General features: G+C 40.7%; 2 protein-coding genes across 3 annotated transcripts; both read right to left on the bottom strand.

Moving 5' to 3' along the window:
- Positions 1-1,270: 1,270 nt before the first annotated feature.
- On the bottom strand, positions 1,271-18,345 carry LOC144514039 (uncharacterized). Of its 2 annotated transcripts, XM_078245227.1 has the most exons (4): positions 18,078-18,345; positions 15,434-15,652; positions 5,482-6,732; positions 1,271-1,448 (listed from the first exon to the last, which is right to left on the bottom strand). In XM_078245227.1, the coding sequence occupies exons 1-3, from the start codon at positions 18,268-18,270 to the stop codon at positions 5,483-5,485; spliced, it is 1,662 nt and encodes a 553-aa protein (XP_078101353.1). In that variant the 5' UTR covers positions 18,271-18,345; the 3' UTR covers positions 1,271-1,448; position 5,482. The 2 variants fall into 2 exon arrangements, with proteins under 2 accessions (XP_078101353.1, XP_078101354.1); XM_078245228.1 differs by lacking the exons at positions 1,271-1,448; positions 15,434-15,652 and having other exon boundaries at positions 5,181-6,732.
- Positions 18,346-19,962: 1,617 nt separating this feature from the next.
- Positions 19,963-24,974, bottom strand: LOC144514038 (uncharacterized). The gene is made up of 4 exons (XM_078245226.1): positions 24,936-24,974; positions 24,552-24,799; positions 24,097-24,268; positions 19,963-20,774 (listed from the first exon to the last, which is right to left on the bottom strand). Exons 1-4 carry the CDS (start codon positions 24,972-24,974, stop codon positions 20,325-20,327), a joined length of 909 nt encoding a protein of 302 aa, XP_078101352.1. The 3' UTR covers positions 19,963-20,324.
- Positions 24,975-25,787: the final 813 nt, after the last annotated feature.

Below are 25,787 nucleotides of genomic sequence, written 5' to 3'. Positions count from 1 at the left end.
AAGAGAGTTAGTGAATAATCTTCTCTTAACCCTGGACTTGCTCTCACTGACAATTTTAACTCTTCATACAATAATTTGACAAAATGAAGGAAAATACGTGCTGGTTGCAGACATGTTATCGTGGAAGCAAATGTACTTTATAACTTAAAAGTTCCGAAATATTGTAAATTTTTCAGTTGTTCTGAACTGAGACCGTCATAATCATACCATTCAAGGAGTTAGGCTACTAATCATTTACACAAATTAACAGTTGTAGTCTACTCTTTGCCTTAAAAGTGAACAGAAGATAATGTTACTCAGGAAATTTACCATCAAGATCAATTACAACCACTTATCTACAATGTTAGAATATGATGCGTAACCTACATACCTCTCTCTCACTCTGTCTCTCCCTCTCTCTCTCGTATGGGCTAAAATAAACATTTCCTAAGTAACATATTAACTCCCACTGTAAACCGAGAGAGAGAGAGAGTTAGTAAACAACCATCTTTAAACCCTGGACTTGCTCTCACTCACAATTTTAACTCTTCGTACAATCAGTCATGACAAAATGAAGGAAAATATGTGCCGGTTGCAGACATATTATTATGGAAGCAAATGTACTTTTCATAACTTCTATAAATTCCGAAATATTCTAAATTTTTCAGGCAAGTTGTAATGAAACAACTGTAACGCTGTAATGAAACAGCGAGAGAAAGCGTGGCAGATGATTGCGGACCGCCTGAATGCGTAAGAAACCTAAAAATAATAATTTACTGACCACTGCTCTGAAACATCATAATCATACCATTCAAGGAGTTAGGCTACTAATCATCTACACAAATTAAAAGTTGTAGCTAGGGCTGCCCAATATATGGTTATTATTGCGTTAACTTGAAACGGGTAAACCTCGTGGTGCATTCAAAGTTATTGTAAAATACCCTATTCACATCTGTTGTTGTCGTTTAACAGCAATTTACTGGTGAAATAAGTTATTATTGATATGTTATTAGTACGTTTTTAATAAATCATTTAAATTCCTCCCTTTTTTGTGCTGATCCGAAAAATTGATCCGATCTGTGACTCAAAAACCGTGATCCAAACCGAACCGTGAGTTTGGTGATCCATTGCACCCCTACTATTTTGCATGTATGTATATGCATGTGCATATTGCAATGTCATTTATATACGTATATAAATCCTAAAAGACATGTGTTAAACCCTCTGTGTGCATTCATTAATATTGAGATTAGATTTCTGGGACTTCAGTCTGGAGTAACCTCTTTCCTTCACTCACCTCCTCCTTCTTCCTCTTGCTCCCTCGCTCCTCCGAGTCTCCCGAGGCCTCACTGACAACTTTCCTCTTGCCCTCCTTCTTTTTCTCCTCCTTCTCCTTGTGTTTCCTCATGTACTCGGCGATAAGGTCGGGGCAGTCCCGGTTGTCTTGCGGCTCCCATGTGTTATCCTCACTGGAAAGGTGAGTGCAGACAGAAGAAAATCTCCTCAGGCTTTGTTTTTAGGCAATACATTCTCACTCTAAATGGTAATTCGTATTATACCTTTTTTCTATTGCCATTTTGTAAGGATATATTGTGCAACTTAGTGTCAAAATACCAAACCTTGAACTTTGAGGGCATGATACAATGCCGAAATTTATGCTGTAGATTATTTGTAATTTGTAAATGAACACTATATATATAAATATAGTGTTCATTTACAAATTGTATGTATATATATATATATATATATCAGGACCAAGAACACCAAGTATTATTAAAGCTGCAAGCAGCGTTGGGCGGGCCCTCGTGCCTCTGCGCACGTCGGGGTTACTGGCGGACGCTGCTTTACATTACATTACACGTCATTTAGCTGACGCTTTTATCCAAAGCGACTTACAATTGCTATATATGTCAGAGGTTGCACGCCTCTGGAGCAACTAGGGGTTAAGTGTCTTGCTCAGGGACACATTGGTTGATGTAGTGCAGTGGGAATCAAACCCAAGTCTCCCACACCAAAGGCATGTGTTATATCCACTGCGCCATCACCACCGCCGCTCCTTGCGACTGTGCAATTGCGCCGCACTCAGACACAGCAAATCGTCGCCAACGAAAAGGGAACTCCCCTGCTGAGTTCAGTGATACCTCACGCAAGACTCTATGTCATACAGTTCATTAGCTGTGAAAGCATAGGGGGCGGGCCAAACCATGACCAATGAAAACGGAACTCTCTGTTGAGTTCAATGATACCTCACACAATAGTGTACATCAGGGGTGTCAAACTCAATTTCTTTAAGGGCCACACTGGAAATGACGATCACGATATGGGCCAGACATGTTGAGTTTATTGACGTGCTTTTATTTATCAAAAAAAGTCAATTAACTTTGTATTATTGCATGTCTCATATAGCTTTCTCCCATACAGTTTGGTCGACATAAAACCCTAAAAAAGTCAGCAAAAAAGTTTTTAGCTGGAATTTAGCAAGTCATGAAAAATTTACATTTTTAAAAGCAGCTACCACCCAGCCGACTCACAACAACCTGTTTCACAGCCTGAATATTAAAAAACTCTCTGCTTCTGTGGGGAATTCTGAGCCTCAAAGTCGGTAATTTTGTCAAATTCTGCACGGCAGTGTCGTATAATTACAGGGGGTGTGGTGCACAACTAGCTGGGCCAGAATTTGCTGTGATCCTAAATTGAAATGCGGGCCGGATCAAAATTTGCAAGGGGCCAGATTTGGCCCCCGGGCCTTGAGTTTGGCACATGTGGCGTAGAAGTCGACTGATATGGGTTTTCTCTGGCCAGTGCCGATGTCGATCTTTAGAAATCAGGATCAGCCGATCTACACTTGTATACTTCAATTAAAAATGTATAATGTAAAAACACTGTATATTGTATAAATATTGTGTGAAAAATATATTAAATAAACGAAACAGGTAAGAAGAAAATAAACTTTGTCAAATAAACTTTTCAATGAAAAAATAAAGTTTAGTGCACTTAGCAGCATTTATTAAACTTCTGAGAATACAAATCTGCAAGCTTCACAGAAAGTGACATATTATTATTAATCTCAACACTATTTCCTCCTAACTCCTGTTGAATCACATCAGACCAGGGCTCTCTGAAGTCAGTTCTTGTTCACCTTGTTTGTTAGATCATTGTTCATGTGTTGAAGTGTTGTATCTGTGTTTTGGGGATCCTACTGTTACATGTCCTGTAGCACTCATTAGGATCTTATCTGAGCAGATTTCTGCCATTCAAACAACTCTTAGTTGTAATTTAAAACTCGTCCAGCCAATTTAATAAAATGAAGGGTTTTATTCGTGCTCGAGTCCATAGATGCAGTTAATGGATACAGGCACGGAGAACTGAAGGCTCTGTTAGCAACGATTAGCTCCGTTAGCAGTTAGCTCCGTTAGCAGTTAGCTCTGTTAGCGGTTAGCTCCAGTTAGCTCCGTTATAGGAGTGGATGAGACGGCCACGGACAGGGTTAACAACCAGACTCTGATAAATGACATTCAGGGAGCTTCCACAGCGGTGTGGCCGCGGTGTTTTGTACGGTTTTATCAGTACAGTTAATCCCAAGGCAAGTCTGGTGTAAGTCTCTCGTAAGTCATACGAAGGGCTACCAGTTTGATACGCTCTTCTGAAATAACAACTGGTTTTATTTCAGTTAGCCTAATAGCTGGTTTGATTTGCAATGAGAGATGATCTTATGGAAAGTACCCCATGCCAATCTCTAGGTATGGAGAAGGGTATGTGATGATGGGGGGGTATTGTAATTCCAAAGGCCAAGGGAACTTTATTTTATTTAAAAATAAAAATCTGCCTGCCTTTATGGGAATTTAACATAGGGGTGTCTATACGTATGCCCCCTGTATTTGAAGGAAGAACATTTATTTATTTACGATACATTACTCATTCACAAAGACAATTGGTGTTCTCAAAGGTTGGATTTTTCCTAATTCTTTCAATTAAGGCATTAAGATCAATTTCCAAAAGATGATTTTTTTTATTCCTCTTTTTAGTCAACTTTAGCATGGGTTCTTATATTCATGAGCAGCACTGTTGGTGCTAGATCTATGTAGAATCTGTGCTCTTGTAAACAATGTTGTGTTCTTGTAAGCGATTTAACCATAAACACATTTTTGTATAGTGTACATTTGAGTCATCAAAAGGACAAGCTTTGCACGCTAAATTTGGACATTTCATAAAAAACTTATTTCATATAGAGCATCCAATCTGCAAATTTTATATTAATTTTGTGAAACAAGGACCTTAAGCATTCAAGTCAACAGCATCACTTAAACCTAACAAACATCCATTAGACATCATTTTTAATCTCAGTCTATTGATCCAAAGACTATAAAATAGTTAACAGCTAAATTAACAGCTATTGAATTAAAATAGCTTATATGGATGATAATAAGATATATTATTTTCTAACTCTCCCTACCTCCCTTTTTGACAAACTTTGCACCCTGATTTTGGACATTTGATGTTCCTGGGCTTGGAGAAGAACAGCTCTAAAGTCCTCTGGGCTCGACCCATTGATGGAGACCCTGCAGCCTGTTAAGGCTCATGGTGCATTTGGAGCACACTGTCAGTACTCATATATTCGATAAGAAGATTAACTTTATGTAATTTATCATGTAAATTAGTTTAGGGCAATGAGGGGAAGCCAAACACCGTTCATCCCACACTGCAAAGACACAAACACCTTCCCTTTAACGTAAGCTAACGTTGTCATGACAAGTTGGAGAGGAGACTGTCAGCTAACAGCGTTAGCTAACACATAACTTACGTTAACTTATCTAACATTACCAAATGAACGAGTTATCAATGATAACTTCTTCAGTAACTCCGTTTGCTGTCGTACATTCATAATGATACAAGTGTGTCTTGACTAGTGGATAACTGCAGTGGATACTGTGTCGTTAGTTTTAACGTTACTTACCAGAAACGATGTTGTCAGTGAGTCTCGGACATGGATGTATAAGGTCTGTGTGTGAGCGTGTGCTCGTACAGCGGGGTCTGGGTTTCTTCGTTGGTCTTTATTCGGGGTGGCGTAGGAAGCATTAGCACAGAACACAAGAGAGATGTAAAAATGTTTTGGATCATTATAAAACTGTGGCCGGACCAGACTGCCCACTGCCGCTGGGTCTAACGTTAGCGGTCCGCTGACCCGCTGGGTCTAAAATGTGTATTGAATAAACTCCCATATTGATACATGATTAATAGTGAATCTTGCTAAACATACGTTACTTAGAAAGAAGTGAATATTTATGTGGGCCCATTAAAATATTGGGGGGTTGCATTGTCTGATTTCTTGATTATAATTGATTATATGACAGACATTACAAGACAAAACAATATCTAATAAAATTATTTAAAATGAGTGCACTTGTTCCTACCACACAATATAATGTCTTCTATCTAGATGTTGATACAGGAAGATTTTTGTTTGATACTTGAGAAGTTTTGCTTGGATTTAAAGGCACAAACATTATTCCATGTCACCAGTCTCAGGTTCAGAAGAGTCTCCAGTCTGGTCTTCAGTCTCTGGTTGGAAAAGTGGATGTGAGTTCCTGGCTGGTTCTGGTCCTCCACAGTCCTCTCCATCAGCTTCTGTTTCCATCTGACCAACACATTTATGTCTTTTGACCTCAGAACGCCAGGCAAATCTTCTGTTACAAAGATTACAGCTGAATCTTTTCTCTCCTGTGTGGACTGCCATGTGTGACCGTAAACTTCCTTTTTCTGTAAAAGATTTATTACAAACTGAGCAGCTGAAAGGTTTTTCTCCTGTGTGAGTTCTCATGTGTTTCTGTAAATCTCCACTCTGTGTAAAAGATTTATTACAAACACTGCAGCTGAAAGGCTTTTCTCCTGTGTGGATTCTCATGTGTAACCGTAAAGGTCTAGACATTAAGAACTTTTTCTTACAAACTAAACAGCTGAAAGGTTTTTCTCCTGTGTGTGTTCTCATGTGTTTCTTCAGGGATCCACTTTCAGTGAAAGCTTTACCACACTCAGAGCAGCTAAAAGGCTTCTCTCCTGTGTGGATTCTCATGTGTTTCTGTAAATCTCCTCTCAATGTAAAAGATGTATTACAAACTGAGTAGCTAAAAGGTTTTTCTCCTGTGTGAGTTATCATGTGTGACCGTAAATGTCCACTCTGTTTAAAAGATTTCCTACAAACTGAGCAGCTAAAAGGCTTCTCTCCTGTGTGGATTCTCATGTGTGTCTTCAGATCTGACTTAAAGCCAAATCTTTTCCCACACTCCGAACAGCTCAATGTTTTCTTACATCTTGAATCATGTTTTATAGAGTTTGAAGCTGAAGGAGGTTTTCTGGTCTCCTTCCAATCAGCACTGTCACCAGTCTCAGGTTCAGAAGAGTCTCCAGTCTGGTCTTCAGTCTCTGGTTGTAAAAGTGGATGTGAGTTCCTGGCTGGTTCTGGTCCTCCACAGTCCTCTCCATCAGCTTCTGTTTCCATGTGTTGAGTTTGTCTTTGATGAAGCTGTGAGGACTGAGCTTCCTCTTCATCATATTCACTCTTCACAGGGACAGTGAACTTGGTGATATCAGCCTCCTCCAGCCCTTGAAGCCGCTCTCCCTCCTGACTGCTCCACAGTTCCTCCTGTTCCTCTTTAATGTGTGGGGGGGGCTCTGGCTTCTGCTGGTCCACACTGGAGCTACACTCCTGCTGCTCAGGGGGAACCTCTTCTTTAACCACCAACAGCTGCTCAACATCTGCAGGAAACACATACAGAGAAATGTTGTGGAACTGTATCTTATCACCTGGATTGTGATTGTTATAAAGAAATATATAATATATAAGAATCCCTTCATGTATACACCTTTAGCGGGCTTTGATCGGTTTAAGCATCTGCGCATGCTGGCTGCCAAAAATCGCCACTTACTAGCTAATTAATTTGCCTGAGGTAAACGATAGCTATCAGTAAACAGAAGTGATGTGGTGGCGGCGTCTGGTGGTGTGTGTGTGTGTGTGTGTGTGTGTCGGCCCGCCCCCTGCGAAGCTCCGACCTGCAGACAGCAGAGGATCAGAAGAAAGTAGCTGCACCTTCGCCAAAATGAAAACTGAAAAACTTAACTATTTTGGTAAGAACATTTACTCGCCATGTGGCAGATAGCCACATAGATATACAACGTTATGAGTCAGTCGTCCTATGCTGTGACAAGAATGTCGAAATGAAACATCAAGTTGTTCAATTTTACAAATTGAAAGGCCGATCGGTGTAATGTTGATATAGGTGAACCGAAAGAAAAAGCACTGTGCGTTGGCAGAGCGCCACCTACTGTACCGGAGGTAGAGTTACTCCGTCATTCTCCCCAGCTTAAGAATATAGGGAGAACTGGCAGAACCCAGTTATTCACTAATCGGAGTAAGACCTGTTACTGCTGTGCATGTAAACTCACTGTGTGTGCGTGTGTGTGTGTGTGTGTGTGTGTGTGTGTGTGTTTCACTCTAAGGACCCTATTTTACCGATTTGAAACCCAAGTTTCAAATGCAAGTAGCTTTGAGCTGTTGCTTTTATACCGGCGGGATAAATTATTCTTGCGCCCGACACAAATCTAAAATGGGTTGGTCTGAAGTAGCTACATTACTCATAGGTGTTGTTTGGGAGTAACGTGCAATAAACCAATCAGAGCGTTATCTCACATTCCCTTTAAAAGCAGGCGTGCTTGTTCCATGGCGGATTGCTATTATAATGGAGGATTTGCTAGGCACAATACATCCATGGGCGCACGCCAGGAGCGGTTCATAGCCGAGGACACCAACGTTTGCTATTGATTTTTCTTTTTGACAAAATGCAAATAAAGAAATGTCACAAAAACATACTTGACAAACATCCGATGTTTTGGTCTCACTCTCACTGAATCACGCGATTATGAATGCATGGTGATATTTTGCAATGTAGCCTAACATTAGACCGAGATGACCTCACTACAGACGATGCAGCTCTTCTGTCTCTCCTCTCCCGTGCTGCTGCTGGGGAATTTGGGTTAAGTGGCATCGGCACATGCAGTTCAAAATCACAGCTCCTCAAGTCCTCTAATATTTCCTCATTTATGTCATCAACACATCCATGATTTATGGAAATGTTTTGTAAAACAAGGTCATATTATTCCTTGTATTTATGTATGGTTTTGCAAAAATGGGAACTGCTGGGTCCGTGAAATGAGAGAAGCAAAGCGTATGCGCAGTGAACACTCTACATTACATAAGCATGCACCCTTAAAATGAATAACGCGCCACTGACTTTATTCTTTTTCATGTTTCACAGTTGTATTTCTGTTTATTTGCATTATGGCACCAAGTGTCATATGTCAAAAAAGCCTTTAAAGCGTCAAAATAACCGTCAAACGTCAAAGCATAAAGAAAGCGCTGAAAAGTGTCAAAAGAGGGAAAAAAAGCTTTCAATTTATCAAAGAACAGATGTCATTTTCAGAACTGAGCAGCTGTGTCTGAGAGACTTAAATAACGGAAGATGTTCTGTATTCTAACTGTAGCTACACACAACGTTTCTGTTTTTAATTACGGGACAAAGTTTAATTTCTGGGTCAGCGGTAGCTACAAAGAAAAAAAAGGCTTTGTCTGTGTGTGTGTGTGTGTGTGTGTGTGTGTGTGTGTGTGTGTGTGTGTGTCTGTCTGTCTGTCTGTGCGAGTGCCTGCCTGCAAGACAAAGTCCAGGTAACGAGCTGCCAGAACTTTCTGTTTTTCTACAGATTTATTTCTCAGTGTAACTATGGAGCAAAACGTTTCCTTTTAAACCGTAATGTAACATAAAATGAAAGTTAGAACAACAAGTTAAACATTTTCAGTGATAGTGGAGACTCCGCCCGCTGCGTCTCATTTTTCTGTCTTACCCCTTACCCCTTAGTTTTGCGCGTTCACGTGAGAGTAAGGGCTGTCCCAATACTCATTTTGATTGAGAGGTAGGGCTACAAGGAAGGGCTAGATACCCCTTAACACCAAGCAAGGACGTGAGCTTACTTGAAAAGCAAGGGGTATCCAGATACACGCAACAAGGAAAATGGCTGCCAGGTCGACCAGAGAGATCCATAAATGTAAGTATTTTCGGCTTAAAGAATTGATTTAAAAATTACGACGGTCTTGTTTTGTGCTCTACACAGTCCTGTACATATATATTTGCAACCATATATGTAATTGAAACGTTTTTAAAAATTGCTAGCTTGCTATGCTAACGCTAACGTTACCATTAACGTTACATTGCTTATTTGCACAACAGTCCCGCATTTCTCTGCCTTGAATGGACTCCATGCATGTCTACAGTGTTAACTAAACTCGATTAGTAGCGAATTTCGTTTGATATCAGTGCATAACACTACTTGCTTTGGAGACATCGATACGTGCTTTACATTTACCGTCCTGTATCACACAGGGACGCTGGAGGAAACCCAGCAGCTGATCCACTTTCGGGCTGAAAACGAGCAGAAGTTTCTGCGTTCATGTTGTAGCCATTCATTATTGTATTATTATGTTATGTTATTATGTTATGTTATGATACAGGACACTAATGAAGGAATTGGGGTATGGAGGGAAAGGTTTTCTGGCCAACAGGCCAAGACTGGGGTCTGGAATTTCAGAATAGCTGTAGTTTTTTGTTTGTTTGTGGTCTTGTGTGTCTTTTTTTAGTTTTATACATTTGAGAGCTTTTTTATGTGTGTGTAACATGTAAGTTATGGTTCTAATAGTTGTAATAATGTTTACTTTATTGGGCAATAAAGACAGCTTTTTGTTAACAAAGAAAGTGTTTCTGAACATCAAGGACATTCAAAACAGTGATAACTGAAACAGATATACAACACACCATGCAGTGTGTATACAAATATGTATTGCAAACAGACCTATAAGTATGTATGATGATGTAACCAAGTGGCGTCTTATTTCATAGGGGTATGTTTTCACCCCTAGCCCTTACCACTCGGTTTTCGTGGGACAAGGGCTAGGGGTAAGACAGAGAAATGGGATTCAGCCTTAGTCTCAGAGAACGAGACGTTGTGACCGATAAGACCCAATCAGGAGGAGAAACGTTGGCGTCAGTGTTGCCAAAGGTCTCCATTTGCAGCCGTTGAGACTGCAACACAACCCCGCAGATTCCAAACCAAAACCGGGGGGGGGACACACTAGAGCAGCGGGAATGAGAGGGGGGAAACGCCAGAGCAGGGGGAATGAGAGGGGGAAACACAGCAGAAGATATTCCTTTATAAACCAAAACGTAGTAGTGTAAATGTAGCCTCATACTCCTAAAGGCTCAGACACACCAACCCGACGGATGACCGTCGGCAGAAAAGGCAGTCGGATTGATCATTCCGCTCCCGTCGGTCCAAAAAGTGCCTCGGAACCCACCGAAGCGACAGCGACTCGAGCGTACGATCTGCGCGTGTGCAAGACATAATACGTCTCCATAACAGCAGGCGGAGCTAATCTGTATTGTCGCCCAAAAAATTTAAATCGGAAATGACGAACGCGTCACGTGGGTCTGGCTTCTTCCAAATTTCAAAGCCAACAATGGCGGCTCATTCGGAATAGAGGGGGAAACACCAGAGCAGGGGGATGCTGATGCTACTGCCTAGATAATATCTCTGATACCGCTTAGATAATATCTCTGATGCTGCCTAGATGATATCTCTGATACTGCTTAGATAATATCTCTGATGCCGCCTAGATACTATCTCTGATGCCGCCTAGATACTATCTCTGATGCTGCCTAGATATCTCTGATGCTGCCTAGATGATATCTCTGATGCTGCCTAGATGATATCTCTGATGCTGCCTAGATGATATCTCTGATGCCGCCTAGATGATATCTCTGATGCCGCCTAGATACTATCTCTGATGCTGCCTAGATGATATCTCTGATGCCGCCTAGATAATATCTCTGATGCCGCCTAGATACTATCTCTGATGCTGCCTAGATATCTCTGATGCTGCCTAGATGATATCTCTGATGCTGCCTAGATGATATCTCTGATGCCGCCTAGATGATATCTCTGATGCTGCTTAGATATCTCTGATGCTGCCTAGATGATATCTCTGATGCCGCCTAGATGATATCTCTGATGCCGCCTAGATAATATCTCTGATGCTGCTTAGATATCTCTGATGCCGCCTAGATAATATCTCTGATGCCGCCTAGATACTATCTCTGATGCTGCCTAGATATCATCTCTGATGCTGCCTAGATGATATCTCTGATGCTGCCTAGATAATATCTCTGATGCCGCCTAGATAATATCTCTGATGCCGCCTAGATAATATCTCTGATGCCGCCTAGATACTATCTCTGATGCTGCCTAGATATCTCTGATGCTGCCTAGATAATATCTCTGATGCCGCCTAGATACTATCTCTGATGCCGCCTAGATAATATCTCTGATGCTGCCTAGATGATATCTCTGATGCTGCCTAGATGATATCTCTGATGCTGCCTAGATGATATCTCTGATGCCGCCTAGATGATATCTCTGATACCGCCTAGATAATATCTCTAATAGCGGCTGGACATACTGTAGGGCTGGGCACCGAACATCGATCCTTTTATGGCACCGAAGATCCTATTTAAGTATCGAAAAATTATTTATCTTTCGGTGCCAAATTTCGGTTCCAAAAGCGTCTGAGCATGTAAGCGAAAGCTTATCTGTCCTCTCTGCGTATTGAAAGCAGGCTTGTGCACAATTCAGAATTAAATTGAGAATGACTTGAATTGATGTCAAAAACAGAATCTAGAATTACAATTCAAATTTGAATTAAAGGAAGCAGAACATTATGTAATTCATATACATAATTTAAGTGAAGTGTTTTACAATGACGCTTTACAATATATGTCAGATATGATTGCATTACATATTCTATAAATGATATTAGTTTGAACTACTGGTACAGATTACATTAACAGGAAAAGTTTTCCCCCAGCAATAAATGTTAAAAGCTCTAGTCACAGAACAAATAATTAAGTTTGATTTAATTGTAATTTTGTGGAACATGATGGAAGATGACTCCATTTCCCAGAATGCTTTAATTTAACCAAGTATTTAAAATGCTTGCCAAACAATTTGAGGTAGACATTTGTTTGAAAGCTTCTTTTCTACACAATTTAAAAAGGTCAACACTGGACTTTTTAAGTTTCAAAAGTCCCTCACAACTTCACATTACGTTTATAGATTTGACACCTGTAATAATAGCGACATGGAAAAAAATAGAAGGCCTAAAAGGTCATCTGTACTAGTTCATTTTGAAGAACCAATTCCAACAAGAACACCTGGAAACCACAGATACGCAAGCACTGCAGTGCTCCAGTCTGTGGCTCCATCAAGGCTACTTCAAATTTCAAAAAGGTATCTACAAGAAAGTTAACAGACAGACATTATTTTAAAACCCATCTCTTGATGGTATTATGCTACCGATATTTGATATCATCAGTGTTGGGGTCACTACTCAAGAACGTGTAATACACATTCACTTTAAAAAAAAAAAAAAAAAAAAAAAACATAATGCGTTACCTTACTTGTTATTCTCTATGGATAGTAACTCATTACTCTACTCATTACATTACTGTAGGCAACACAGCAAGAGCCTGGCATATAGCTCATAAAAGGGCTTAAACACACCAGTAATAGTAACATTAATGTGTTACATTACTCAGTTACAGCCAAATGTGATTATATTTTGACATTACTTCGTAAGGAGTTACCCCCAACACTGGATAACATATGTGTTTAAAAGCATGCAAGCACACGTTTTACTTATTACTTATTCTAAATATAGAAAATAATTATTGTCAATTGTGGAATTAATAGAAATATTTGTTCTCTTAAAGAGTGATCTATATTTTGGAACAAAATTTATGCAGGGTTGAGGAGTGACTAGTTACGTGTAATTAAATTACAAAATTAATGTAATTGTATTTAGTTGTATTACTGAGGTAAAATGTGTAATTCAATTAGTTACCAATCAAATTAAAAGGAAATTGCTTAGCATTGATAAAGTAATCCAAATAAAGTAATCCAAACCACATTTATAATGGGTAACTTATAACAGTAAGCAATTACATTTCCAAAGTAACCTTCCTAACACTGAATGGATGTGAGAGTCAACACATTCTTTCTGTTGAGTGACTGTGTGGAATTTCTTCAAATTGCAATGAATTTAATTCCACTTCCTGTCATTCAAATTCAAATCCAACTTCCTGTGGGGCGGAGTCAATTCAATTCAAATTCATGAATTGAATGGAAGCCAATTCTGAAAAAATTTTGCACAAGCCTGATTGACAGAGAGCAGAGCTCCAACCGACACGCACACGCACACTGATGTGATCCTGACCTAGGTACTGAGCATGTGCGACTCCCAACAAAGATGGTAAAGAAGTGCGATGTCTCACTCTGTAGCTAAAACAGAGACCTGAACACAGGGTGAAAAGAGGAGCTGCAGCAATGTGCAGTACAACAAAAAAAATTGTGAATTTTTTAAAAATTAAACCATGTAAACCTATTCTGGTACAACCTCAAAATACAATTATGAACCTGAAAATGAGCATAATATGGGCGCTTTAAAGCCTCGGATTCTCCCTAAAATGCTGGTATCTGTATCGACGGCAAATAAGGCGGCAAAAACGTCTCATTTCTCCTGTCTACTGTCTTTTTTCCCAAGTTTTTAGCCATTTTTTTCCAACACATTGTTGCCTTACTTCCTTCACCACGAGACAACTCAGCTACACTTGATCGTCTCCTTTTTCGACGTTAAGGACGGCAACAATAGGTCTTAAAAGTACTTGAAAAAAGTAGTCAAAGAGGGCGCCAAAAACGTCTACATAAAGACGAAGAGAAGAGTCAACAAAAACAACAAAAAAGGAAATCCTTCTGTCTATTGTCCACACACGCACACACACGTAAACTTTGTTCCACATTATTATGCAAATTATATTTTACACTGAATTTCCTAAATAGTCGATGCAAATGACAGACAGATGGGCTACACCATGAGTTTCTCTCCTCACAAGCAGAAAACAGTGGGCCCAGAAATACATGAGGACTAATTTTCAAACAGTCTCGTTTACTGATGAGTGCTGTGCAAAACCTGGATGGTCCAGATGGATGGAGTAGTGGATGGTTGGTGGATGGCCACCATGTCCCAATAAGGCTGCGACGTCAGCAAGGAGGTGTCGGAGTCATGTTTTGGGCCGGAATCATGGGGAGAGAGCTGGTAGGCCCCTTTAGGGTCTCTGAAGGTGTGAAAATGACCTCGGCAAAGTATGTAGAGTTTCTGACTGATGACTTTCTTCCATGATACAAAAAGAAGAACCATGCCTTCCATAGAAAAATCATCTTGACAATGCACCATCTCATGCTGCAAAGAATACCTGTGTGTCATTTGCTGCTATGGGCATAAAAAGGAGAGAAACTCATGGTGTGGCCCCCATCCTCCCCTGACCTCAACCCTATTGAGAACCTTTGGAGGATCCTCAAGCAAAATATCTATGAGGGTGGGAGGCAGTTTGCATTAAAACAGCAGCTCTGGGAGGCTATTCTGACATCCTGCAAAGAAATTCAAGCAAAACCTCTCCATAAACTCACAAGTTCAATGGATGCAAGAATTGTGAATGTGATATCAAAGAAGGGGTCCTATGTTAACATGGAACCTGCCCTGTTAAGATGTGTTCGATTGAAATAGCTTTTGATTTCAGTAAATATGACCTCCTAATGCAGCAAATTATCATTTTCAGTTCTTTACAACCTATACAATGTTTTGAAACTCTGTTGTGCATAATAATTTGGAACAGTGCATTTTGAGTTTTTTTTTATTTCTGAAAAAAATACTGTTTTCATTGGGTGGTTTATTCAATGAAATTCGACTTGTACCCTAACGGTTGGTGACTTGAAAATTATACTGACTGTCATTTGCAACGACTATTTAGGAAAAATTGGTGTAAAATATCATTTGCATAATAATTTGGAACACAGTGTATTTTTTCATAGATGTTCTTTTGAACGAACACATAGGATATGGGATGCACATACAGTTTGAGGGAGACAGAGCTAGGTCGTTTAACTAAATAAGAGAAAGATTAATGCTTAAACAACTTTTTTGTACGTACACGTTGTACCAAAACAAGTTCCTTCCCGAGGCTATTTAGCAGAGGCACCATGGCTCCATCTGGAACTTAGCGCCGCCCAAGACGATTGTGATTGGTTTAAAGAAATGCCAATGAACCAGGGCATGTTTTTCTCCCATCCAGGAATGCTGTGTGGACTAGCCAGACCTTCCTCTGCAGTGCCGTGGAGGAAGGTCTGGACATGTGAGACTAGTGTGAAAGGAACCATACTCTTCTCTTGAACTTTTATGCTCTTCACTTCTGCAGATTGTTCCCCCCTTTATTTCCCCTAAAAACCCTATTAACGTTGTCCCTACCTTCATCTTCACTCTTCACAGGGACAGGAGTGAATGGGAACTTGGTGATATCAGCCTCCTCCAGCCCTTGAAGCTGCTCTCCCTCCTGACTGCTCCACAGTTCCTCCTGTTCCTCTTTAATGTGTGGGGGGGGCTCTGGCTCCTGCTGGTCCACACTGGAGTTACACTCCTGCTGCTCCTCTTTAATACCAATCAGGCTTTTGTCATCTGGAGGCAAAGCTGAAACACAGACAGAAGGTAATATCAGCTAAAGCTTAGAGATTGCTGGGTTTCCCCCAGAAAAGTTGTTTAGCTCGGTGGCCAGAGTGAAAATGAGACTCTAAAAAAGATGTAAGACTCCATAGGTTCCTACATGAAGTCAGTGCTACAAGCTAACTGGAGATTTTAAAATATGACTACGTCTAAGTTAGTGGTGGCACGTTTCACAAGACCCACGGTTCGGTTCGTATCACGGTTTTCGGTTGTGTACGGTTCTTGTTATTTTTTCTTTTAAATTTTTAACACTCCAGAAATATACTTCAGCATATGATATATAGCTTAATTATCCACATTGTAGGATACAGTATTAAAAGGTAGTTATATCATGTAATCATGCACAAACTGAATTTGACTTGACTTTAAGACCATTAATGGGACCATCTCTGAGGAAAGCTAGGTGAGATTTTGATGCAGCAAGAGGGAAGACATTGATGATTTCAACAAGCTTTTCATTTATTTGGCAAAAAAAGGAGAATGTGTATTGCCATCTACAGTAACATATGTGCCTTTTTAGCACACAAAGATTGAAATATTACAGAATATCAATTGAAATAACTTCAGTGTAGCTCTTACAAAAATTGTATCCTTTAAAAGAAAAAGAGAGGAACTCTTAAAGCTCCGTCTTTTGAATAACTCAGAATATGTTAACATTAAAAAAAAAGTTGCGATTTTTTTTGGTATAGTTCTTTAAAAATAAAAAGGAAACTTTTGGGGAGAATCAAATTACTCTTAGCTGAGTTTTCCTAGGAACCTTACCAAAAAGGCTCAGGATGCTGCAAATGTTGGTATGATATGAAAATGGCTGGTGGATTTAAGACAAAAAATAATAATTTATTGAATGAATCAAATATGAACATATCTGTCACTGTCAGTGGCTTGTTGATCTTTAAATTGTTAGTTAATTTCCTATCCTGGCCTGGGACACACATTCATACGGTTTGATAAAGTACTTATTGGACTTTAACGTATCATTGCACTTACAATAACGAGCGTAGCTGTCCTCAATTTAGGTCATCTTGTACATCTCATCTCCGTTTTTTCCTGCATATCCACCGTGGGTGTTTGTGTGTGTGTGTGTGTGTGTGTGTGTCAGTCGGGGGGAGAACGGAGCAACAGCCCCGCCCGGTGCAGAGAGCCGACAGGATTGAAACAGCAGCGGCTTTAGAGTGAAAAAACGTTACAGTTACATTGATGTATATGGTTGTAATAATAATAATAATAATAATAATAATAATAATGTAAATAGGTTGGCAGGACAGTCTGAAATGTTTTGCACGGTCTTTCGCTGTACGTTTTGTTGGTAACTTGTCCACACCTCTTCTTTCGCGCGAAAGGGAAACACACTGTCTGAGGTCACATACGGGCAGCTGACAGGCACGAGGCTACACTGCGCATGCGTCGAACCGTGCGACACACACACGTTCAGAACTGAGACAAGCGGACCGTACGGTTCAGATGTTTTTTCATGAACCGTGCCACCCCTAGTCTAAGTACTGGTTAAGATGACTTCAATTGTCATTGTGTTTTTGTATCTTGTATTTGTTCTTGTTATAGACACACTAGGGCTGAACGATTAATTGCATTCGCGATATGTTAAAAAGCGATTTCCTAATCGCAAAGGCTGCGATTTAGTCACATGACTCGCAAGAGCAAATCAGTCCGCACTCCGCAGAGAAAGCATCAACTTAGCACGCTAACGCTACGCCGTACCTTCAGCAGATTTCTGTCATTCAAACAACTCTGAGTTGTAGTTTAAAACTTTTAAATCCATTTTAATAAAATGAAGGGTTTCATTCGGGCTTGAGTCCATACATGCAGTTAATGGATACAGGCACACAGAACTGAAGGCTCGTGCACACACACACACACACAGAGAGAGAGAGAGAGAGAGAGAGAGAGAGAGAGAGAGACACCAAGGCCAACATCACTACTATGTAACCATCACCTATACAGTCCTAAGGGAATACCTATTAAATAGAACCTTTGTTTATCTAAAAAACAGCCCCGAAATCACCATCACCAAACCCACCAGACTCCATGTAAATAATCAGTACTTTTAGCGTGTATAGAGCCAGCATATTTCCACATGTAAATGGGAGAATTAAGAGTTTATTTCAACCAAACCAGAGTGGTGATTGTTGGAACAGTGGAAATACAAACCAAGATGGCTTTTGATAGTTTCATTTTGTTTCTGTCCGCTTTGAATGCAGTGTGTTTTACGATGATAAAAGTACTGATTATTTACATGGAGTCTGGTGGTTTTGGCGACGGCCTTTAAAGAGCTTAGATTCAAATAGAGCTTATGTACGTCCTATCATTATATGGTTGCTGAGAGAACAGATGACAGGAAGGAGAGAAAGATCAACTGAAGGTTTAATGAACAAACCTGCTCTGTGGAACCGAAGCTGAGGGTTGAAAACAGCGTCCAGCAGCTCCCGTTGTCGCTCGTTCTCCTCTTTTGAACGACAAAGTTCCTCCTCGTACTCTGCTATCGTTCTTTCAAACAGCCCAAATATCTCTTCAGCAGCCGCAGTTAGTCGCTGCTCCACCAACGCTCTCAGCATCTGGACTTTACACATTTTACCTCTTTCTCAACACAACAGAGAGACTCTGCTAACACACCTTTCTGCTAGACGCCATCTTGTTCAGAGTGTGAAGTTAGCCGCAGTAAAGACTATAGCTTCCGGTGTAGATTAGTTGCTGAGCTTCAAAATAAAAGTCCAGTAGTGTTTTTTCAGATTTCCTTTGAAAAACACGCAGGAATATAAATTATTAAAGAAAGACAAATACGTTATTACATTTTCAGAGCTCTGAGAAAACAATAAACCAAATTAAAGATAATTGTAGTTTGTTTCTCTTTCCTTTTAATGTGTCAAACAGAAGATACAATTTCTCATTCATTCCACAGTTTAACTCCATACACAGAAACACATCTTTGTTTTATATTTGTTCTGCTATTTGGTGTAGTGAAAACACAGCTTCCCCTCAGTTCATATTGACATTCTCTTATTTGAAACGGCCTGTGGATACAGTCTGGCAACACGCTATGATATACTTTGTACATTAGTGATGCTATTGTAAGGTCTACAAGTTCACTAAATTGAAGTGAAGCTATTGTCCAGTTTCATATTTGTCAGTCAACTTTTCAAAATACATTCAGGGCTACACTCAAAACAATCGGGGCTGAAGCCCCGGCAAATGTGGAAATATGCTGGCTCTATACACGTTAAAAGTACTGATTATTGACATGGAGTCTGGTGGGTTTGGTGATGGTGATTTCATGTTAAACTAAAAGGATCTTACTCTTTAACTAAAAGCTCTATCTCTGTAGGTAATGTTGTCAGACTCTTAGAATAATAATCTGAGTCTGTCAGCGGCAACAACAGAACTTTTAGTGGATGGAAACTTTACCTTTTAATTAGGAGTTTAAACACAGACACAACAGGAAGAATACATCCATCAAATCAAGTCACTAATAATCAGCATGTGGCCTTGTTTTATTTAATCTTGCATTTAATTGTTCCACATTCCAAAACATTTAAAACAATTGAATCATTGATGTTATTCTACAAGTCAGATAAATAAATCAGCTGTTAGCTTTCTATTGTCTGACTTTGTATGACATCATCAGTGTCTTTACTTTCAGTCTGAACAGACCTCAACAGATTTAAAACCACATTCAGTCACAGGAAATACAAACAGTGAATATGAAATGTCAGACAAAGATTATTAAATGAAAGTCCACAAAGGAAGATAATATGATGGTAAACTACAAAACAACAATAACTGGAGAGCATACAATTAAAAATGGCCAACTTCCAGTATGTTGGTAATGATGAGAGGAATGTTTGCATGGCCTTCCATGCATTAGGGTGTGCTTATTAAACTGGCATGGACCAAATCGCTGTATAGTCTCGTTATGGTTTTTGGCCAACTTTTGGGAGTTTTGGAGTATATAAGGGCGTCAAAAATGTGTTCAAAGTCTAAAACAAATAAGAGGGCCCTATAGAGCAGCCATGACACGTCTAGGCCCAGATGTGAAAGCAGCCTGGAGAAATTACTATTTTGAACATTGCTTGAACATTTTGAGAGTTTCTGTGCATCCTAAAGTCCTTAAACATGTATTCCTAAAATGAAAATTAGACTGACTTCCTGTCAGGCAAAAGAAAAGTAAAAAAAAAATGTAATATGTTACTAAAGATGAGAACAAAGTTTTTACCAAATTTCAAACATGCCTACGTTTTCCAACTGAAACGTCTTTAAACCTCTTAACGTTTAGGCAGAGCAGCCTATGTCATCTTTCATCAGAGAAATACTAAATGGTCGCCTTTGGGCCTTCCCCCTCACACTGTGGGTACATTGGGGTAAAACAGCTTCAACACTAGCATAGAAAAATACGTAAAAATAAATGTCAAAAAAGCGTCAAATGAACATCGAAAAAAGTGTAACGTCGAGTGTTCTGAGGAAAGACAGAAAACTGTCCAGCTGATCCAGGATAACATCCATGCTGTTCAGAAGATGAAGTTACTGCTGGTCAGCCTTCAATGTGGAGAGAAGATCAGAATATAACAACACAGCTATCAGGGCATGAGGAGGAGGCAGAAGGAAACAGCTTGGCTCTCAAACATCTTCACTACGAGGCAGTGTGAATGCGCTGGTGGTGAGATTTAAGGGAACCTTTCTGAGTAAAAGTTTTCCCACATTGATCACAGCTGTACGGCTTCTCTCCAGTGTGAATGCGTTGATGGATTTTTAGGATATCCTGGCGTGTGAAAGCTGCCCCACATTGATCACAGCTGTACGGCTTCTCTCCAGTGTGAATGCGTTGATGTTTTATTAGGTGACACTGGCGTGTGAAAGCTGCCCCACATTGATCACAGCTGTACGGCTTCTCTCCAGTGTGAATGCGTTGATGTATTTTTAGGGTACTCTGTAGTGTGAAAGCTGCCCCACATTGATCACAGCTGTGTAGATTCTGTCCTGTGTGAACTCTCTGATGAATCTTTAAATATCCAGATGTTGTGAAGGATTTGTCACAGTATTGACAGTGGTGACGTTTGGGTCCCTCTCCTCCTCTCTGTTTCTATAGCAACAGACAAACAGAGAGAGTTAGTGAAAAACCTTCTTTAAACCATAGACATGCTCTCACTCACACAATTTTCACTCTTCATGCAATACATTTATGAAAATATGGGCCGGTTGCAGACATGGTATTAGGAAGCAAATGTACTCTTCATAACTTTCATAAGTTCAGAATTATTAACAATTTGGCAAGTTTCCCCATTCAAGTCAAGTCAAGTCAAGTCAAGTTTATTTATATAGCACGTTTAAACCTCTTAAGAATCACTGTACCGTGGACGGCACACTTTGTGGCTGTGGCGTCGCTGTAACCTCCACTCATAAACATTTTTATAACTTTAAAGCATTAAGTCTTCAAAATATACAGCCATGCGACACACCAATTGAAAGCTTAGACTCTCAGGATTCCATTAAGCCCACACACAAAGCATAAGATGATTTATAGTAGTTATACAACTGCTACAAAGTTAAAGAAAATAAAACAATACAGCATAAACAGTGCAGCTAGTGTGTACTGCATCCATACCTTTTTCCTTGTCCCTTTAGCCACTGCGGGGATTTTTTGCCCAAAACTTACTTGCCATTATATCCTCACAAGCTTGACGTTTATGGCTGAATCACAACGGAAAATCCCTAAACTGTTTTTCATTTCCGCACTTGTATCGCAGCCTCGCTTCTCTCCTGAGGGTCCTACATGGTCGATGTGGGCGTCACTGTATTCTCTGAGATCTAAGGTTTCCATAGATACCTGGTATAAGCCAATCGGTTTAGGTCTGCCTGTGATATCCCCATTGGAAGCCAAAGAGGTCTCTGACGCGATGTGAGCCCCACGTGCAAACGATCGACATTTGCTCAGACCAGTTAGATTTAAATGCTACAAGACCCGCCTACCCTTTTAGCCAATGAGTAGAGGATTCCATAGACATATTGAAAGGCATTGAAATTTTAACCCTGTGATGGCTGGCTCTGTGTTTCAGCACCAACAGTGACTGTTTTCATGCAGAGCACTCCCTGAGCAATTTATAATTACTTATTTCTATATTTTTATGTAAATAGTTATCTCAAGTATGTGTATGATTGATGTGGGTGTGTTTGTGTATTTGATAAGTTTTTTGGCTTTTTTCTTTGCACTTTTCAAATGGAAATCAGAAAAACGCACAGACATCTCTGTAGAAAACAATTCATATAAAATCCATTTGTGAGTCTTTTGGCTTCTGGATTTTTTCTGTAGTAAGCTGAGACATGTGGCTATGACAATGTGTTGGCTGTATCTCACTAGATGTGTTTACAGCAGTGTATTTTAATAATTTTACAGATGTATGACTTGGATGGAAATAAAAAACCTCCATTCTAGCCTCTGTAACTCTGTGTCAGTAAGGCCTAAAATCACCCTGACCCTTGTAACAAACACTTGAGCGTGTCCCCTTTCCAATGATACCAGGCACATCCCTGAGTGTCAAAGTATATGGGAGCTGTACCACTTTTAATTTGGGTATGACGTTTAGACCAAAAAGCTTGAAAATTCAAGCGTTTCTTAAGAGGTTAAAACAACCAGAGTTTACCAAAGTGCTGTACAAATTCCAAAGTCCACAGCAAAACAAGTCAAATCAAAGCAAAATGAGTCTTAAATAACACAAATAAAAACAAAATAGCAAGAAAAGCAAGAAAATACAGTACAACATGTAAGAATAAAAGAATGGGGACAATTAAAAAACTAAAACATTTGCACACTCTTCAGTTTGACTTTGAGTTAGAAGTTCCATGGTCACTTTAAAATAACACAAACCATTCATACATTCTGGGTATTTTAACATTTAAATCCCATTCAAACCTTTGGAAATACATACATCAATTTGATGTCAAAATGAAGGTAAAGTTCTTTTGGTTGAAGCCATGTTACTATGGAAGCCATCGGGCTCTTCTAACCTCAGTAGTCTTAACGTGAGGTGTAAACTTAGCAAAAGATAGTCATTTTAAAAACTAAACATAGTAGTGTAAATGTAGCCCAAGTCTCATGATAGTAGCATATTAAATAGTGTTAGGTAACCCTCCAGGATTACAGAAATGGTTTGTTGGCAAGTTACCAAATGGCTCAGAATTACATGAAATCAACGTGTTGTTAAAGTGGTATTTTGTTTTTTTCCAACCAGAGGGGTATTGGACAAAAGTAGAATTTATAAATCCTGGATAACCAATAAAGCGAGGCTTGACCTAGTCTGATCAGAGCATCCTGGCGTCGTGGGTTTCATGACGGCCAAGCCAGGCTGAGGAGGAGAGACTAGGTCGAGTCGGGCTGAGGAGGAGCGACTAGGTCGAGTCGGGCTGAGGAGGAGAGACTAAGTCGAGTCTGGCTGAGGAGGAGAGACTAGGTCGAGTCGGGCTGAGGAGGAGAGACTAAGTCGAGTCGGGCTGAGGAGGAGAGACTAGGTCGAGTCGGGCTGAGGAGGAGCGACTAGGTCGAGTCGGGCTGAGGAGGAGAGACTAGGTCGAGTCGGGCTGAGGAGGAGAGACTAGGTCGAGTCGGGCTGAGGAGGAGCGACTAGGTCGAGTCGGGCTGAGGAGGAGAGACTAAGTCGAGTCGGGCTGAGGAGGAGCGAATAGGTCGAGCCAGGCTGAAGTAATTTGGATAGATGTGTGTTCACGGCTTTCCTCAACAGACCACAAGGTCAGTAACTGATTTGCTGATGCTAAAATGGAGAATGCACGTTGTGCATACTTTACACAGAGTGAGCAGCAGCTTCGTATGGAAGTTTGATGAAGTGAAACACATTATTTGTAAAGAAGAAACACGGCCGCTGTAATGAAACAGCAAGAGAAAGCGTGGCAGACGATCAAGGACCGCCTGAATGCGTAAGCAGCCTAAAAATAATCATTTACTGACCACTGCTCTGAACTGAAACCGTCATAATCATACCATTCAAGGAGTTAGGCTACTAATCATTTGCACAAATGAACAGTTGTAGCTAGGGCTGCACAATATATCATAAATGTTGCGTTACCTTGAAATGGGTAAACCTCGTGGTGCATTCAAAGGTATTGTAAAATATCCTTTTCTCATCTGTTTTTGTCGCTTAACAGCAATTTACTTGTGAAACAAGTTATTGTTATGTTATTATTACATTTTTAATAATCATTAATCATTTAAATTCCTCCCTTTTTTGTGCTGATCCGAAAAATTTATCTGATCTGTGACTCAAAACCGTGATCATTTATATACCTATATAAATCCTAAAAGACATTTGTTAAACCCTCTGTGTGCATTCATTAATACTGAGATTAGATTTCTGGGACTCTTCTGTCTGGAGTAACCTCTTTCCTTCACTCACCTCCTCCTTCTTCCTCTTGCTCCCTCGCTCCTCCGAGTCTCCCGAGGCCTCACTGACAACTTTCCTCTTGCCCTCCTTCTTTTTCTCCTCCTTCTCCTTGTGTTTCTTCATGTACTCGGCGATAAGGTTGGGGCAGTCCCGGTTGTCTTGCGGCTCCCATGTGTTATCCTCACTGGAAAGGTGAGTGCAGACAGAAGAAAATCTCCTCAGGCTTTGTTTTTAGGCAGTAAATTCTCACTCTAATTGCTAATTCTTATTATTCCTTTTTTCTATTGCCATTTTGTAAGGTTATTTACGGGTCTGCACATTTAGTGTCAAAATACCAAACCTTCAACTTTGAGGGCATGATACAATGCCGAAATTTATGCTGTAGATTACTTGCAATTTGTAAATGAACAAGACACTATATATATATATATATATATATATATATATACATTATACTATATACTTACTCTGAAAACCCCTTCCATTTAAGCAGAAACTCTACTCTTCCCTTCACCACTCTGCGGTCCAAAACCTTCTCCACTACACACTCCTCTTCCTCCTCTTCCTCTGCTGCTTCAGCTGCTGCTGCTACCGTGGTAGCGGCTGCTGCTGCTGCTGCTGCAAGTGCAGGAAGTGCTCCAGCCTGCTCCTCCTCCTCGGCCTTCTTGCCCTTCTTTCCTGTTACGGTCGCCAGCTTGACGTCTGCTGAGGGCGCCTTTGATAGACCCAAGAGGGAAACATGCAGAGATAATGATACAAGGGTTGGAATAACTAATGGGAGGTGTGAGTGAATTATAGTTTACCATGTTTTACTATATTAAAATGTTCTGTTTGCATGGAGAAGAGGTGACCAATCCATAGGACTTCAGAGTGTGAAGTATCTCCTGCATTAAAACTAAAATAACTACTAAAATGTAAGCAACAAAAGTCATTAAAAGGAACACGCTAACTTACTGGGACTTTAGCTTATTCACCGTATCCCCCAGAGTTAGATAAGTCCAGACATACCCTTCTCATCTCCGTGCATGTCGTAACTCTGTCTGACGCCCCCACCGCTAGCTTAGCCTAGCACAGATCCTGGAGGTAACTGGCTCCAACTAGCCTACTGCTCCCAATAGGTGACAAAATAACGTGTTCCTATTTACATGTTGTGATTTTTATAGTCACAGTGTGTACAAATAACAAGGTCACATGTTTAGCAGCCCCCCAGAGTCCTGGCTGTTTAGCAGCTCCCCAGAGCCCTGGCTGGCTAGCAGCTCCCCTGAATCCCGGCTGGCATCCAGCCGCCCTGAATCGGCTATGGCACCTCCCCCTGAGCCCCGGCTGGCCTCCCAGAATCCCGGCTGGCTAGCAGCCTCCCAGAACCACAGCTGGCCCGCAGCCTCCCTGAGCCCCGGCTGGCATCCAGCCTCCCTGAACCTGCTATGACCGTTCCCTCTGTGACTTTGCCGGTCTCCGGCGCCCCTGAGACCGCTCCTGAGACTTTCCCAGTCTCCGGCGCCCCTGATACCTCCCCAGTGACTTTGCCGGTCTCCGGTGCCCCTGAGACTGCCCCTGAGACCGCTCCTGAGACTGCCCCTGAGACCTTGCCGGACTCCGGTGCCCTTGAGACTGCCCCTGAGACCGCTCCTGAGACCGCCCCTGAGACCTTGCCGGTCTCCGGCGCCCCTGAGACCGCCCCAGAGGCTTTGCCGGTCTCCGGC

This window comes from Sander vitreus, unplaced genomic scaffold (assembly GCF_031162955.1).
Source record: "Sander vitreus isolate 19-12246 unplaced genomic scaffold, sanVit1 ctg417_0, whole genome shotgun sequence".
In the NCBI taxonomy this organism is placed as follows: Eukaryota; Metazoa; Chordata; class Actinopteri; order Perciformes; family Percidae; genus Sander; species Sander vitreus.
Note: the sequence above shows the minus strand (reverse complement) of the source record. Positions and strands in the feature narration are given on the sequence as shown.